General features: G+C 40.1%; 1 protein-coding gene across 1 annotated transcript in view; it reads right to left on the bottom strand.

Annotated features, from left to right (window-relative positions):
• Positions 1-17,131, bottom strand: part of XRCC5 (X-ray repair cross complementing 5) — an 85,957-nt gene that overhangs the window by 68,616 nt on the left and 210 nt on the right. The window contains exons 2-8 of the mRNA XM_069574508.1: positions 13,021-13,134; positions 10,013-10,196; positions 8,999-9,047; positions 8,349-8,471; positions 5,386-5,577; positions 2,173-2,287; positions 842-980 (exon numbers count right to left, since the gene is read on the bottom strand). Of these exons, the coding sequence (XP_069430609.1) occupies positions 842-980; positions 2,173-2,287; positions 5,386-5,577; positions 8,349-8,471; positions 8,999-9,047; positions 10,013-10,196; positions 13,021-13,134 (916 nt within the window). The remainder of the gene's footprint in view (positions 1-841; positions 981-2,172; positions 2,288-5,385; positions 5,578-8,348; positions 8,472-8,998; positions 9,048-10,012; positions 10,197-13,020; positions 13,135-17,131) is intronic.

The raw sequence follows: 17,131 nt of genomic DNA, 5'->3' as shown, positions 1-17,131 counted from the left end.
TTGGTATCTTATCATTTTAGCTCTTGAACATTCAGCTGGTTTCTAAGCCCTCTGGATAGAGACATGATCTAAATACAGTCTACAGAGCCAATGAATATAAATATATGAAGTACAACTCTGAAGATCCCAATGAATATAAAGCAACATGACAAATACAAATAATTTTTCTTATCCCCTAAATTACCTTAAGGGAGCTAATCTGGCACATTATGAGACCTGAAATTGGCATTCAGAAAAATGATCACCATGGAAGTCAAAGATTCACACAAAAAAGTTGCTTCACCCATGTTAATATAAGCATTTCCCTAGCTAGTAAGCTTCAGACTTCAAAACAAAGCCAAGTATTAAGTCCTGTCACTTGAGAAGAGGGAGAGGGTGAGATGAATGGAGAGGGTGGCATGGAAGCATACAGACTAACACATGTAAACAGACAGCCAACGGACTCTGCTGTACAGCTCAGGGAACTCAGACTGGGGCTCTGTAACAACCTAGAGGGGTGGGAATCGGCAGGAAGTGGGAGAGAGATTCAAGAGGGAGGGGACACAGGTACACCTATGGTTAATTCATGGTGATGTATCATAGAAATCAAACCAGTATTGTAAAGCAATCATCAACAATTAAAACTAAATAAATAAAACCCAGAGAGACCGAATGCACGAGCATACTCCTGTTTCAGAACAGCCCTGCCCAAGCCCCAGCAGATGAATTACAGAACCCAGCAACCCATGATTCCCTCACACGGATGTGTCTCTAGACAAATAACAATACAAAACCCAGCCTGCCTCATATCATCTTGCAGAAAATCTTCCAGGAAACAGTGAAACTCTCACTGGCATAATACCTTGAATAGTATCCTCTTTTGAAACTTCAGTTTCATCATCATCATTCAAGCAATAAACTGTTTCTTTTTGTATATCTTCTTTTTTCAGAGTTCTTGCATCCACAACTGTCCAAGACTTTTTAACTTTCTCCTGGGTAATCTGATTTCCGAAAGAAAAATAAAGGGAAAACAAGGAAAGTCAGGATTCAGACTGACGCAAGAGGAAAAACTAATATACTCTCTGCTTTACAGAAAAAAATCCAAAACAATCACTCCAGCTACATTGGTTTGTCGTCTCTGGTTTACTGTGGAAATTTTATTTTATAATCCTTTCTATATTTTATTTTCCCCAAGGGTAATCCATAGATAAATATTAATATTCCTAGATACTCAAACACTTTCTGTGCAAAACCCACAGACTGTTTAATAAAAGAAGACCCTACATTTTGTTACCGTATTTTTTCAATAGAGAAGAAAGGGGAAAGCAGTCTATCAGTAGTCAGAAATCAGTAAGAAAATACGAAAAAGAAGCTACCAAAAGAAAAAAAAAAAAAGGGAGAGAGACTTATTCTCATTCTCAGGGACACTATTCTAGGCCTTGAAGTACCTCCATAGTGTTCATGCATGTAGTATGCTTTGGAATTAAGTCCTTGAATATTAAAAGAAAAAAAAACACTTTATAAAAAAACATGCTTTTGTACATTTTATATATTTAAGTATGTTTATATATTTATTTTGTACATTTAAAGAAAAAAGGCAAGGAGGGTCATGTGGAGGCATGGATCAGAGACTGACATGCAAACTGGTGTGTCATCAAGTCATTGTCAAAAACAACGCATTTCTGAAAGTGTGCTATTATGCACATATGCTACAAAAGGCCATTTCACAGTAATAGGTCAAAATGTGTTCATATTTTTTAGATGCTATTACTACCAGATCATTAATAACTGAATTAGATGTGGCTGAGCTTTAAAAACTCTGAACTTAACTCTGGTGTGCATCTGTATTTCTGCTATAATACTGCAATAATGCAACTTAATGCATTTCATTGTCTTTCTTTTAAGAAAGAAAAGGAGAGGGAAAGACTTGAAACTTGTGATTAACAATAAATTGTCAATGGAGAGAAAGAGAAAGAGGAGGGAACCAACTTCTATTACAGACAATTCTTAAAACTTCCTCTCCTACCATGCTTTTTACAAAAAAGCTAAATAGAGATGAAATAAACAGGGAGAGCAGTTAGAGAAGCAGTAATTATGGTTTTGAATAACCCACACATGAATTGCCAGTTTCTTATATAAGCACATTTGTCTGCCTGGTAACATTTCTTTAAAAAATGTGTACCTACCACTTACCGATTTATAAGCCACAATCTTTATAGACAAATTGGAGCCAATGGTCAGTTGACAGGACCAGGGCATGGAATGCCTCTCCATTTTCTTAAAGACACACAGCTGTCTCAGACTCTCACTTAACAAAGAAAAATGTATTATGAAAGCAGCAATTTTAAAATGTTAACCTTTGCTGGATGTTGCATTTAGTTTTCTAGACTGAGAAGTGAGATGCTGTTGATCATAAAGAGAGGAACAGCAGGTGATGACAAGCAAAACTTGTGGCAACTCTCAGTTGGGAGAGAGCCAGAGGACAAGCGAGTTGGCTGAGGAAGGAGCTGAATTCCAGCTCGACTTCACTAACAGGTGAAAAGGAACATCTCTATCTTCCCTCATTCAATCTTTTCTTTCAACTCAGCCAGTTGTTTATAACATTTCTTTTTTCAGGATCAAGGACACTGTGAGGATATGATACAAGCACATTCATAAATGCATTTGCATAGCTCCCTTAAAATCACAGACCTCAGGATAAAAATCCCTACTCTAGGATATCAAAGGGTGGGCTCCATCCTATAATGTCACTGTTCAATGTCACTGAACTCTCCAATTCTTTAGTTCATTTCCATTCTCTTAAATAAAAGACATGATGAGTATATGCACATTGTGGAGACAGTTAGAAAATGATCTTTCAGGAGATAAAGGAACTTAGCAGTCCATACTTTTAAGTCCATACTTAAAATAAAGCAGATATAATAACCCTAGGTTTCTCAGTCGGCAGGGAAGGGGAACTGGGAAGTAGCAAACACAATGTACAGAGCTAGTTCCTTTGAACATTAGTGAAGATCAATTCTACTTTCATCTGGTTCCTAATCAAATATAACAAAGAAAAATACAGGCGAGAGGTGGAACTTATAGAATTCACTAAGGATTATCTGGCATTATCCAGAGTTATGGACAAACAGGCCTCAAGAGACTCCAATTTTCAGGAACAATTTACAATGAATAGTAGATATTCTACCTGATACTCTGCTCCAAAGCTTATGGTACACCTTGGCTTTGTATTCGCTGAAGAATGAGTGGCTCTGAAATCAGGTTTCACCTGTCTCACAGGACACTGCTAGTTGTACTATGAGTCATGTCTAAAATAATCAAGAGGTTTGGATTCTGTTCCAGGGGAAGTTCTAAAGACCAGCATCTTATAGGTAACATCTGAGAACAACTGGATAAGTTCTGCAGTAGATACGAACCTCCTCAAATCAGAAGTCACGTTATCTCCCACTAACATCTTCTAGGTGAGAATAAGCCTAGCCCAGGGCTGTCCTGGAGAACTTTGTGCAATGAGGGGAGTGTTGTATTTCCAACTGTGTCTGTACAACAGGCTACTGAGCACTTGAACTGTGGAGAGTATGACTGAGGGACTAGAGTTTTAATTTTATGTAATTTTACTGAATTTAAATTTAAGTAGCCACCTGCGGATAATGTCTACTATATCAGATGGCCAAGTTCTGATCCATACCTTCATGGCAGACCTGAAATCAACATAGCTTCAAAAATGGGGAGAGAGACTTGCCTGGTAGTCCAGTGGTTAAGACTGCACTCCCAGTGCAGAGACCCTGGGTTCCAACCCTGGAAACTAGATCCCAGGTGTCACAACTAAAGACCCTGGATGCAGCAATTAAGACCCAGTGCAGCCAAATAAATAAATAAACATCTTAAAAAACGTGAGGACAACACATAGTAATTTCCCTACTTGCTGTGTAAGAAACTTTTTTAACAATAATTTTATTGGCCGATAATTCTTTCAATATCATGGTGAATGTGTTCACTTTAGGCATGTATTCCCATATTAAAGCAAGCTATGTTCAAATTTGAGAGAATAATAATTTAGAAAAACACATTCGAATGTATTACAATTAGAACACATACTAAGACAAAGAAACATCTCTTTATAGGATTCCTCTTTGATTCTTTCACCAACCCCTTGGGAAATTACAGTTTAATTTCCAAAATCCCCATTTACCTGCAGTTTTCCAAGAGTATCTATACTTTAAAAAGCAGGTTGATCACTTATCAACTATAGCTCATTAGAAATATGTAAAAATTGTGATTGAGAAGAAAAATTAGAGCAGATATACACTACCGCTACTCAAAAAAATCTTAATTATTGATCTACTTCAACAATTAAGAATTTTATTTAAAACGTTCATGCTTTGTGTATTTATTGATAAACTAGAACAAATTCTTTAAGTAGTATTATTCCTGAAAATCTGCAACTTTAAAAAAGCCATACTGTGTGGTAGAGTATGCTGCCACCACTTTTACCAAATCAAGCCCCTCAAATATACACCATTCCAGATGCCATGGACCCCTCTCAGGTTCTTTGCTCAAACTAAGTGTATATCCAATTCCAACCAAGAATAACACAAAGAAGATTGTCTCTCCCACTATCTCTGGATGGCTGAAAAAAGCAGCTTGCTTTATTGTTATACTGTATTTCAGAGATTTCACATTTCTTGCCTTTACAAAGCCCATATGGAATAAGTAAGTTATAAATTTGGGGGTTTTGTTTTGTTTTTGCCTGACCAAACTATTTTGTGACAAAAGCTTTAAAAAAAAAATCACTCTATGATATACAGGGACTTCTCTGGCAGTCTAGTGCTTAAGACACTGCACTTCCACGGCGGGGGGCATGGGTTCGAACCCTGGTCGGTTTGAACACTGCACAGCACAGTCAAAAAGCTAAAAATGAATGAATAAATGGCAAAAAAATTACTATATTATAGTATACTGCCTCCAAAACCTAAATCAGAGGACAAGAGGATACTGATTATTATCTCAGATCTGATACCACTTTTATAATTAAGAATATTTTTTAGGTGTATGACAAGGAAGGGCCTGAGAAATGTACCCCAAGCTTGGCATAAAGAAGAAATCTACCACCTCATCTTTTATCATTTGACTTGTTAAATCTTTCATTATATCTATATATTTCCAACCTCTCCTGACAGTCCTGGAAATAAAGGAGAAACCTTGTGCCAACCATGCAAACTTCAAAGAAACGGATTAGAGACTGGTATACCATTTCTTTAATAAAAACCAGAGTATTTATTAAAGTGTTAGTATAACTGCTAATTCAAGAATGGCTCAGAAAAGGAAAAGCATTAGAGAGCTCTCTGATCAAAAGAGAAATGAATATGCTTATAACTGAAATTTGTAGACAACGTTTTCACTTCTTACCTAAAGGAATAAATTTCCTCCAGCCCATCTTCACCCTCTAAAGACATCATCACCTTTTTCACCATCTGAATACCTTCTTTTTGCTGCTCGGTGATTCCTTTTGGAGGAAAGGAAGGCCCGTGGTCGTCTAAGAGCAAGCTGCCATCTCCTCTGTCCCCAGTTCCACCTTTCTTGACAATTGGGAAAGGCAAACTATCAAGAAAAGATCAGCAGTAGTTAAGAAGACAAGTTCTGAAGCCAAATAATAAACTGGGTTCCAATTCTGTGACCGTCACTCACTGGCTATAAGAAAATGGGCATGTCAGTCAACTTCTCTGAGCTTTACATTTCTCAGCTGTCAAATAGCACTCAGCTACCTTAGCCAGTACTCTTACCAGTTTTACGTAACTGAAACCTCTTTGGTTTGGATTTTATGGGGGAAATTTATTGGCTTACATACAAAATAATTGAAAGGGCAAGGTTGCACATGGCCTTAGGATGACTAGATCCAAAGTCTCAAACACCACAAAGATTCTGTGAGCCTTTCACTCTATCTCTGTATTTCATCTTCATTTGCCTTTATGCTGGCCCTGCTCTCTCCTCCACATTGCTTCTGAACACTCTCAAGCTCATAAAGCCCAATTCCACTACCAAAGAGGGATTGAGGGTTTAACCCTCTACTCTCCAATTCAAAAAAACACACAATCAAAAGCAGGAACCAGTGGTAACCTGGGGGCCAGATCTAGAAGAGGTCAGCTTTCATTCAAGCCATAAGGTTAAAGAGGAGGAAGAAATGCCTCCTAGAAAAAAGCTGGATGACATTCTAGGCAGACAAGAGTAACAAACAAGTGCCCATTAATGATTTCTCAAGGTTATTATAAAGATCAGTAAGATAAAGTGTTAAAATACTTATAACACAAACATTATCATCATTATTTTAGATATAAAATTATTATACAGAAATCAGTTAATTGCTAGAAATAAGCAAAACCAATTTTGTTCTTGCTTTACTCCAGTTGTTTGAAATGAGAATAAAACTAGATTGGGATCTACAGTCATGGGAATAGTCAATAATCAATATACAAATTGAAAAGTAAACCAACGAAACACATTTTATGATAATAATCTATATGACACTTTATAAATACTTTCATATAAACAATCTCATTTCATCTTTATGTTATAGGTAGACAGAGATTTCTATCTTCATCTTCTGAAAAGAAATGGAATATACAGAGATAAAATAATTTAGCCAAAGCCGCATAGCTAAAGATGAGCAAAGACCTGATCATCTGACTGAAAGAGAAAGGTTCTTTCCACTGTAGCATGTCACCCTACTTTGTCCCTGGAAACCCAAACGGCTTCTTCAGTTTACTCAACATTATCTGTTAGTCACCCCATGTGGATTTTTAGGGTGATTTCTTTATCATTTTATTTACCATTATTAAAACAGAGCTTCCTGTTTACATTTTTTTCTACATACTGTTTGCATGACAGATGTGTATATCCTGCATTACATGAAAAAAGAGCTTCCAAGGAACAGGATACGGCATATCGTGTTTGCATGAGACTACTGCCGCTTCCAGAGCATCAACCAGGAAGAAGGGATGATGAAAATAAAGGATCAGGAAGGTCTGGTCCAACTAGAAGAATCAATCATACATGGGAGACACCAAACAAGAAAAGCCAAAACTCTACTTTGGATGCTACAGGTCTGCAGCAAAGGAAGAGAGAGTTAAACAATCCAATCAGCATTTTACAAACAACCAGTCAAATACCAAGCCAGGGGAAGAAAAGGCTCTGTTCTGTCTCAGCTTGCTCTACAGTATTGCTCACACAAAAGGAAAAGTAGCCCTTTCCAGTGAAACTGACAGAAGTACAGGATGTGTGAAGGATGTAAAGACATCTGAGATTATGAGCGGGGAATGGGAACCACGCTGGGCTTTCGAAGTGCTGAGAAAACCTCGACTCAGCAAGAAGAATCACTTAAAAAGCACTTAATTTCTCTGAAGTACCATCTTAACAAGTATCAGCTTGATGGCTTATTCTGAACTATTTTTCTACAGTTCTACAGAAAGGAGATGCCCCTCAGCAGTCTTAAGAAGTACGTACATGCAACAGAGGTTCTTAATTCCCCATTGGCAGACAATTTTAAAGAAGCCATGGGCTTACCACTTGGAGCTGGAGGCTTCTTGGTAGAGCTCTCAATCTGAAAAATGAGTGTCCTTAGAAGACTAATAATTCAACATTCTATACTATCACTCTGGTTTTACCAAAAAATAGGACAAGGAAAAACAGGTTTTAGATGGAGCAGGAAGGACTAATGTAGCGAAAAGAACTTTCTGTAAGGGATATAAAAGAAAGTACCTGGAGGGGAAATTCGAGTTAGTGAGAGGAGGGACTCTCTCCCTAGCCCATTGTGAAATACATTTTCGCCCTAAGTTTGTTACCTCATCTGTAAATACACACAGCAAATTACATTTTACAAATGTGTACGTATCCTTTAGATCTGAAAGAGTTAAAAACAAGCATATGTGTTTAAACTGGTTCCTAAGGTGACATTCCTCTCTATCCTAAAAACGTCTTCTGTCTTTAAGACACAGTTCTCTGGGACATTTAAGAGAAGACACTACCAATCTGTGTAACTGTTGGGTAAAGTCTTCTATGCAGGCAGGGGATGAACTGAATGATCTGAATAGATTTCTCTAATTCCTCAGTTCTTTGAGTCTAAGAACAGCACAAACATCTGCTACAGAGCTAAATTCCCACGTTTCACTGTGACTTTCATCCCTTATCATCAAAACTCAGAAGAGTTACCCGAACACAGAGAGTCATCAGTGAGTGCTGGCTGAAGTTATTGATGTGGCAGCTTCTGACTCAAGAGCAGAGACGACTCCTACAAACCAAGCACTCTATGAAGGGGTCCTATCACTGCATCATGAGAGCACAAAAGCTGTCCACAATTACTATTCGTATGGTCTTACAAGAACTGCAGGGAGATGCCAGATTTCTTCAGGTTATGAATTATAATATCCAGCTGATCTCTGCTGAATGGGCTGCTGAGGTCAGTGAACACTTCAATATGCCGCTTCTCAAACTTCTTTCCTCTAGAAGACAGAGTTAGCACATTAATAAATCATTCTTCTGAATCATTTCCTACAAATTCAAATGTACTTGGTTACTGAGCAGAAAAAGGGTAAGGAATCAATTAGCTCCAGTTAACAATGTGATTACACTCTAGAAGTCCACGTGCTGTTGATGCTAAGTTCTTACTAAACACATAATCAACCCAGTTGTGACTCACACTTTAAACATCTTAGGCAAAATTTTTGAGCATTATGGAAATATTAGGTCTCTGATTTCTGAACTTTAACCACCTCAGTTAAAAGTGTGGTCACTATGATAAAAAAAGGATCCCTTTCCACCCTTCAGAAGGTAGAATATAAACAAGGAACTCTCCCGGCTTCCCCAGTGGCTCAGACAGTAAAGAATCCACCTGCAGTGCGGGAGACCTGGGTTCAATCCCTGGGTTTACAAGGTACTACAACTATAACCATGCAAGGGTTCTTTTTCCAAACAGTCTGATTCCACACTGAGAGGTTCATTTCCAACTCTCTTCAGCTGAGATACTTACAAAGTTTCTTTCTGAATCAAATCCATGCAGACGATGAGGGCATCCAGGACTCAGCTGGTTAAGGGCAGAAGATAACACCAAACAGTCCCTTTATCCCCCCAAAATGCAACTTTCCCCCAGTGAGACCCAGTGCTGGAACCTGTGGACACTGGGCTGACTGTGTGATGATTTAAAAGTACCTGCCCAAGTGCCCTTCTTCCAAGTTTATTTCACTAACATATATCCATATATATATTAACAATTAAAGTAGACTCCCTAAAACATACAACCAGGAAAAATGAAGTAAGCCGAAAGGTAATCTCACATATTCCACTCATTTAATGAAAAACTATGATGCCGTTTTACTGTATCTAGAACACATCTTCTGTGATTACAGCCCATTCTTACACATGAAGTGAGCCATAATGTTGCATCTGTAAGTCACTCCCAGCACAGCAGCACCTCCCAGTGACCAGAGACGGCATCACTGTTTAAAAAAATACAAGGAACAGGACACCTTAAAATCAGGACACCTGTGGAAGAAACTGTTAAGTCTCACAGTTGGGGCATCAGTCTGATTTTTGGCATACAAATATCCTCTATGCAGGAAGGCTAGGAGAACGCTAATGCTTTTTGTACAGCATTACGTCCAAACACAGATAACCATTGCCACCACCATGCCTTCTGCACACAGTCAACACACACACACCCTTCTGATACTTCCCATCCTCTCAATGTCACTAGGGCAGAGACTGGAGGGCTTGGAGTCCAGGCACCCAACCCAACCTTTTAATGTGTAAATAAAAGTCCACTCACCCAACCAATTAATGGGCTTGGAGTCCACCCACCCAACCAATTAATGTGTAACTAATTTCACATTAAGTCCTAATGTGCATCACATCCATGATGTCCTCAGTGCCAAAAATGTGCACATACTCAGAGCAAGGACTCTTAAAGAACCTCACTGAACTAGATGACAATTCCCCAGGCTAAAGGAAATTTCTGCAGAGTCTTCTCTGGCTGAAAAAAGGATACAGTCAGCTTGCTGAGAACCTGGCTGGATTTTGCTTCCAATGTCCTCCAGCAGGTCAAAATCCGGGCGCATCAGATGTCTGTGCACTGTGATGTTCTGATACTGATCCTCACCAGCAAGGGCGTTCTCAGTGCCATCGGTACCAAAAAGGACCAACGCAACTTCGTCTTTGTTCTCAGCAAACACCTAGAGAAGTAGGTGAGAAGGCTGCAAATCATACAATACCACCCGGAAGCCATTAGATCGTTAACCCTCTGGGAGCAAGACAAGCTTATTTCCCCTTGGGAGGCCCCTGGCAACAACAGGACACTGGGCTAACTGGCCCCTGGGACTGATGGGCAGTCACAGTTCCTAGGTTCTAAGCGGACTTCCTCATTGACTAAAGGTCCCGTCCTTTCAATACCCTTTGTGGTGGAGGAATGGGTGGGCACTAACTGCTTTTGATGAGTTTCTTTGATGTGCTTCCACCCAAATCAGACTCTTATTCTCAGTGAAAACTAATAACAGATTATTTGAAAAGATTTTAGTCTGTCTTTCTGCGATGACTATCCCTGGTTGAAATTTTCCAGAGATTAGAAGAAAATTACCGGCTCATATTCTATATCCCAGCAATTTCACCTGTAGGTATATATACTCTCCAGAGGCCCTTACACATGTACACAAGAAGATAAGGGACAAGAAAGTTCAAGTTCACTTCAGCACTGTTCGTAACAAGGCAAAACTGAAAACAATCAACTGAAGAACGCAAAAACACACTGCAAAATATTTATACAATGGAATATTATACCCTAGTTACAAAAAAATGAATGAATTTGTTCAGTATTTACCAACATGGATAAATCTCAAAAACATAAGGTTGAAAAAAAGTGACTTGTGGAATTTTATGTACTGCATAATACTATTACATATACTTTTGAGAGATTCATACAATGCTAAATATTATTTATAAATACACTTAAATCCAAAGTATAAAACATGCACAGTAATAACTGAAAATTCTGAGGAATGGAGGGGAGGAAGAGGAAAGAAAAGTGTTAGGAGGAGACACACAGGAGGCCTTAATTTAAGATTCTTTAAGAAAGAAAAGAAAAAGAAATCAAACAAATAGTGTCAAACTTTAGGGCTATATAGCTCTAGACAATGGGAAAACAGCTGTCCATTATATTATTCTCTGTACTTGCTTCTTTTACGAAGCATTTCATAATGAAATTAAAAAAACAAGAAATAGTATGACACAAAAGGCAGTCCTGTTCCCCGTTCCTACTCATTAACACAAGCCATTAGTAAGAAGAACGCTGCACGGGCAAAGGATGGAACTCTGTCCTTCATCTCTCTCTGCTCTGTTAACAATTCCAGCTACAACCGCTGGTTGTACATGGAGGGAAGGTCCCAGTTGCTGGGATTCAAATATTTCCAGCACACACGTGGGGCGGGCCAGCGAGAGTTCTAGCTGTATCCCACACAAGTATTCATCTTGAGGCAAGGTATTCTTGCTTGACGACAGACTCTCAGTCAGGAGAGGGGAGGAAAATTGTATGCAGCATGGGAGTGGCACCAGGTTTTGTCTCCTGGCCTTCCAGGTTCACTCCGACTCCCATGCAAGGGGCAGAGCCAAAAATAATGACCGAAAGCACTGCTACTCTTTAAAAACTATACACACACTACACGGGGGCACAACAGCACTACTTACATATCACCAACACAGGTTACTATAACCAAGAATGCGGTTAAGAGCATCCCGTCTTCTTTCAGACATTAGATTAGGGCTTCAGGTTATCAGAATTTGTAAACAAAACAAAACAAAACAAAAAAAACCTCTAGGATGACAGGTGGTAGGTACTAGTTCCAAGTGGAAAAGGTAACACCCAGAAGAAGCACAGAGGTGTCCAGGGAAGCAGTCGATGAAGCAGAGCTTCATGGACTTAGCAAAAGCAGCAGTCAAACCAGGTAGAAAGGGCAGAAATGAATAACTGAAGTAATAATGATAATAAAAACATATACAGTGTTTATAATATGACAGGTACTGTTCTAAGCACTTTATTCTTAGAGGTACTATTATTTTCCCCTATTTGACACACAGGACACTGAGGCATCATGTCTTCAAAGTGGCCTCCATCCATTCCTGCTCTCTCTGTATTTAGAGGCTACTCTTGAAAACAGCAGGGGAGTCTAATTCCCGCCCCCTTCTCCCCCACGGAACATGAGCTAGCTAAGTGACCCAACTAACAGAAGGCAGTGGAAATGACTTTCTGGGACTTACAGAGCTAGGTCATAAAAGTCACATAAGCAGGTCTCCTAGAATATCCAGTCTTGGATATTTAGAACCAACTGCTATACTGAGCATCCCAAGCTACACGGAGAGGCCACATGTAAGGGTTCTGGGAGACAGTCGCAACTGAGCACACAGCCACCAGAAGGCAACACTATCAGCCACGGGAGTGAGCCATCTTGGATGTATATGTAGGGCCCCAATGAACCTTGAGATGACTCAGCTCCAGCCACCATGGAGTGCACCCGCACGAGAGGCCTCAGAGAGAACCACCCGTCTCAGACACCCAGGTATCTCACAAAACCACAAGGGATGACTTTTTAAACTGTCATTTATGACATTAAGTTTTGGGAGGGTAGTTTATAACCAGTAAAAGGTAAATGGAATAGGCACAAGATAGTTGAAAGACTTATTCAAGATAGCAAGGTTAGTAAGTGACATGGCAAAGCAAGGATTCAAACCCAGGTCACCTGGCTATAGCGGTTACACATTTAAACATTACATTGCCTCTTGTTTCGGAAAAGCTGCAATATCCAGTGAAGGAGCCAAAACGAGATAAGAAAAAGCATCAGGCTCTAATGGCAGCTGGACTTGCACGTGAGTGTGTATAAGAATAACTCCTCAGATTACCCCAAATACCGAGGGTGGACAACATAAAGCAGCGGGCATCTTGCATTACAGAGTTGAAGCCATAGACAGTTAAACCACGAGTTACAAGCTCAAGACCATTCTGAATCTTACCTGTCGCTGCACAAACATGGTTATCACCTTCTTTGCTAGTTCAAATGGGGATTCTTCACCAGGAAAGGAGTTACTCATGGCCAAGCCCACATCCATACACAGCACCACTGCTGCCTAGAAACGAAGTCCCAAAGAGTGTGTGAGACAATATTAATGGTCATTAAGAAAAGAAAGCAAAGGCCATGTCCTTTGCTTATTTCTCTCAGATACTCAGGGGATGCATGATAAAGGGAGGGGAGTTGTTCAACATAGAGAATGGATGTAAGACATAAATTTTTGCTGTGGAGAAACTTTAAACAGTCCTGCTATTTCAGAAAGCTACAAAGCATTTTACCTGCCAGGACAGGAGCATGTTCCAAGTAGCTGCTGCTCCTTTGGCCTGAGCCTGAGCATAAACCCGTGGGGAGCGGATCCGAAAACAACCTGCAGGCAAGAGCTAAGTCCAGCCCAGCTCAGCCCCGAATCCATCAAACCCAAAATTCAACTGACCTGCAGCCCCATGGCATGAGGACAGACGCTTTTGTTGCAAGCCACTGATTTGGAGTATAGTTTGTCATAAAGCATTTTTGTGGCAATAGGTGACTGTCACAATCTATATATGCTAAAATGATATACTCCGATAATTCAAATCAGTTTGTACACTGAGGATCTAAAATGAAGACTAAGACACCAAATCTATTCTTGGAGGGGACACAGACACATAAATGATACCAGCGCAATATTCCATGACCGAGGTATGCAGCAGGCACTAAGAGAGCACATAGGAAGGGGCATCTACCCAAGACTGGTGATAGAGGACAGGTAAGGAAGTGGAAAGACTTTCTGGACATGATCCTTAGGTGAACTAAAGGATGAGTAGGAGTAAGTCCTGTGAACAAGGGGAATCTTAGGGAGAGGAAACCAAATAAAGACTCTAGTCACTGGCTAGTAATCATGCATCTTGGGGACTAAGGAAACAGGGCAAACATAAACTGAAAGTAAAATGGATACATGTAAAGTCCTACATTTGGCATCCAAAATTTAACTGAATTGGGCTGGAGGAGACCTAAACCAACAGCAGCTCACAATTTCAGGTGGATTGTAAAATGTCACCAGCATGGCATGGCTACAGAAGTAGATTCCCCATGCTTACCATATTCCACCCTCTAAAATAGTTTTGGTCCTAAATGGTATGGTAAAAAATATTTTCAATGTTGTAGTAAATTCATGGAAGGAAAAGACAGGTTTAATGGTTTAAAAAAAAAAAAAGACTAGATTAGCAATCTGGAGACCTGGAGTCACTCCCATCTTTTTTTTACCAAATAGCTACATTCTCAGGCATGTCACTTAACTTCACTGCTAATCCGTGGAGGCAGGAAGCAGTTGTTGGATTAAGTGGACTAAATGAGATCTAAAGTCTTTTCCAGAGTTAACATTCTCTGACATTGACTGACAGTCTCACCTATGCTTTGTACTGACTGGACCACATCTGACAAACTGAGCAGTTCTGATCATCACATCTTATAAGACTAATTACAAATGAATATGAAATAAGCATGTTAGAGAAGGATCTGGAGCATATGTGATGAGAGGAACAGGTAAAAAAAAACTGGCTATTTGAACCAGACAAGAAGATTTAGAGGAACCTGACTGTTATCCTCATATAGTTGACAGATGTGTTACAAAAAAACAGCTCTGCAAGAGATAATAGGATTAACAGATGGAAATTACATGGAAATTGATTTGACTCCATTATGACCAACCTAGACAGCATATTAAAAAGCAGAAACATTATTTGCCACCAAAGGTCTGTCTTCTCAAAGCTATGGTTTTTCTAGGAGTCATGTATGGATGTGAGAGTTGGACTGTAAAGAAAACTGAGCGCTGAAGAATTGGTGCTTTTGAACTGTGGTGTTGAAGAAAACTCTTGAGAGTCCCTTGGATAGCAAGGAGATCCAACCAGTCCATCCTAAAGGAAATCAGTCCTGAATATTCATTGGAAGGACTGATGCTGAAGCTCCAATACTTTGGCCACCTGATGCAAAGAACTGACTCATTGGAAAAGACCCTGATGCTGGGAAAGATTGAAGGCGGGAGGAGAAGGGGACGACAGAGGATGACATGGTTGGATGGCATCACCAACTCAATGGACATGAGTTTGAGTAAGCTCCAGGAGTTGGTGATGGACAGGGAGACCTGGTGTGCTGCAGTCCATGGGGTCACAAAAAGTCGGACATGAATGAGCGACTGAACTAAACTGAAGGGAGGAAAAAATGGTACCTAGAAGTAATCAATGAACTTGTTTTCTGAAACGATTATCTCCTGACCCTAGAATTCTTTGAAAAACCTGGATGAGCTCCTATCAGGGACATTACAGATGATATCTAATTTGGTTACCTCTCAGGCAAGGCAAAACTATGGAAAGGAAAGACCATTTAAGTTTTCCCCTAATTTACAAAAAATTAAACACAATGCACTAATATTAAGAGAGCTCCAGGTTATAAATAGCGTGTTTGGAGAAATTCCTTTGAGAGCAACAAAATTTACATCCCATAGTTTCAGTGCTCTGAGCCTAAGAATCTTTTAAAAAGTAAGAGAGTCCCCAAATATGCTGCTGCACTTACTTAATATATAAATAAGTTCATAAAGCTACTTAAAAAAAAGAAAACTCTAAAAAAAGAGGACTAAGGGTCCTTTGCCAGGAATCAGCTATCCAAAAAATGTCAACAAAGGGTTTCACAGTATGGAACTTCTTATGTGAAAGCAGAGAATGGTCTATGTAGTATCTCAAGTTCTTTTCTGACAGCAGGAAGAAAACCAGGAAAAAGAAACTGAGCGGTATAGTGACCACCACCCCCACCCCCCCCATTTAAACACTGAAGCAACAAGGGAATTACAATTTTGCTGTTAAGTCCACCTGCCGTAAACATCTGCTTTATTAGAGCTGAAAGGAACAAAGGAGGTACGTGGCATAGGTTTATAGCCATTTTAATCAGTATTTCCCTATGGGGGGGTGAGGGCACTAGGGACCTCCTGCTCCAACTCCTATCTTATCTGTATACCAGCTGCCTAATAAAGGGCCTAGTTCTTGAGATTACGGATGGATGAACGAATGAACAACTCCTCCGAACACACCTACCTCTAGTGATCCCTCAGGGACAAGTACCACTTTCTGCCTATACTGAAAACACTATTTAAAAAATTCATCACCATGCGTTATTAACCTGGGTCACTGAGAATCATCGATTCATAGCAAGAGAAACATTCTCCAGAGCTCTGAGAGCAGAAAGCTTGTGTTCAAATTCAGATTCTACTGCTTATGGACTGGGTGACCTTGGGGCTAATCACTTTCTATAAGCTTTGCTTTTCTCAACTGTAACGGAGAAAAAACGTTTCAACTTCTGCGCTTGTTGTGAAGATTAAGTAAGACAGGAATAAAACCTTTAGATCAGTGCTTCATCAGAGTAAGTTTTCAATAAATGCAAAATATTTGATATTTGATTACTATAGAGGTAATAATAGAACGGGGCTTCCCAGGTGGCTCAGTGACCTCTGGGTTGGTTAGATCCTCTGGAGAAGCAAATGGCAACTGACTCCAGCATTCTTGCCCGGGAAATCCCAGGGACAGAGGAGCCTGGTGGGCTACAGTCCATGGGGTTGCAAAAGAGCCAGACGCGGCTTAGCGACTAAACAACAATAAGGATGTTCTACATTTCAAATCATTTCACTTGCAATCCCTCTCTGATGTTTTACGAGTCTGTGGGATTGGTGCTTACCATAACTAACATCCATCCTCACAGATTTTTACAAACCAGATTCAGAAGTAACGGAGGAGTTGGAGGCAGGCTGGAGATGGAGAGGTACCGGGGGGAGGTCAGAGTGGGATGGGGACAGAAGAGGACCGGTGGCGATACAGTGAGCACGGAAGGACTGAGGAGGCGGCGGGGGTGGGGGAGTGGGCGAGGCTTAAATTCCCTTTTTTTCAGACTCCAAATGCCCAGTTTTTCTCACAGCGCATCGCTAGATCGGCCCACCACCAGGTACTCCCCTCCTCACTCCATGGCACCGCCATGATCCCATGATTCCTGCTTCTGAACCACCTTTTCCGGACCCCAGGCAGAGACGTAGGCCC

Source organism: Ovis canadensis, chromosome 2 (genome assembly GCF_042477335.2).
Source record: "Ovis canadensis isolate MfBH-ARS-UI-01 breed Bighorn chromosome 2, ARS-UI_OviCan_v2, whole genome shotgun sequence".
Classification (NCBI taxonomy): Eukaryota; Metazoa; Chordata; class Mammalia; order Artiodactyla; family Bovidae; genus Ovis; species Ovis canadensis.
This window is presented reverse-complemented; position numbering and strand designations above follow the sequence as displayed.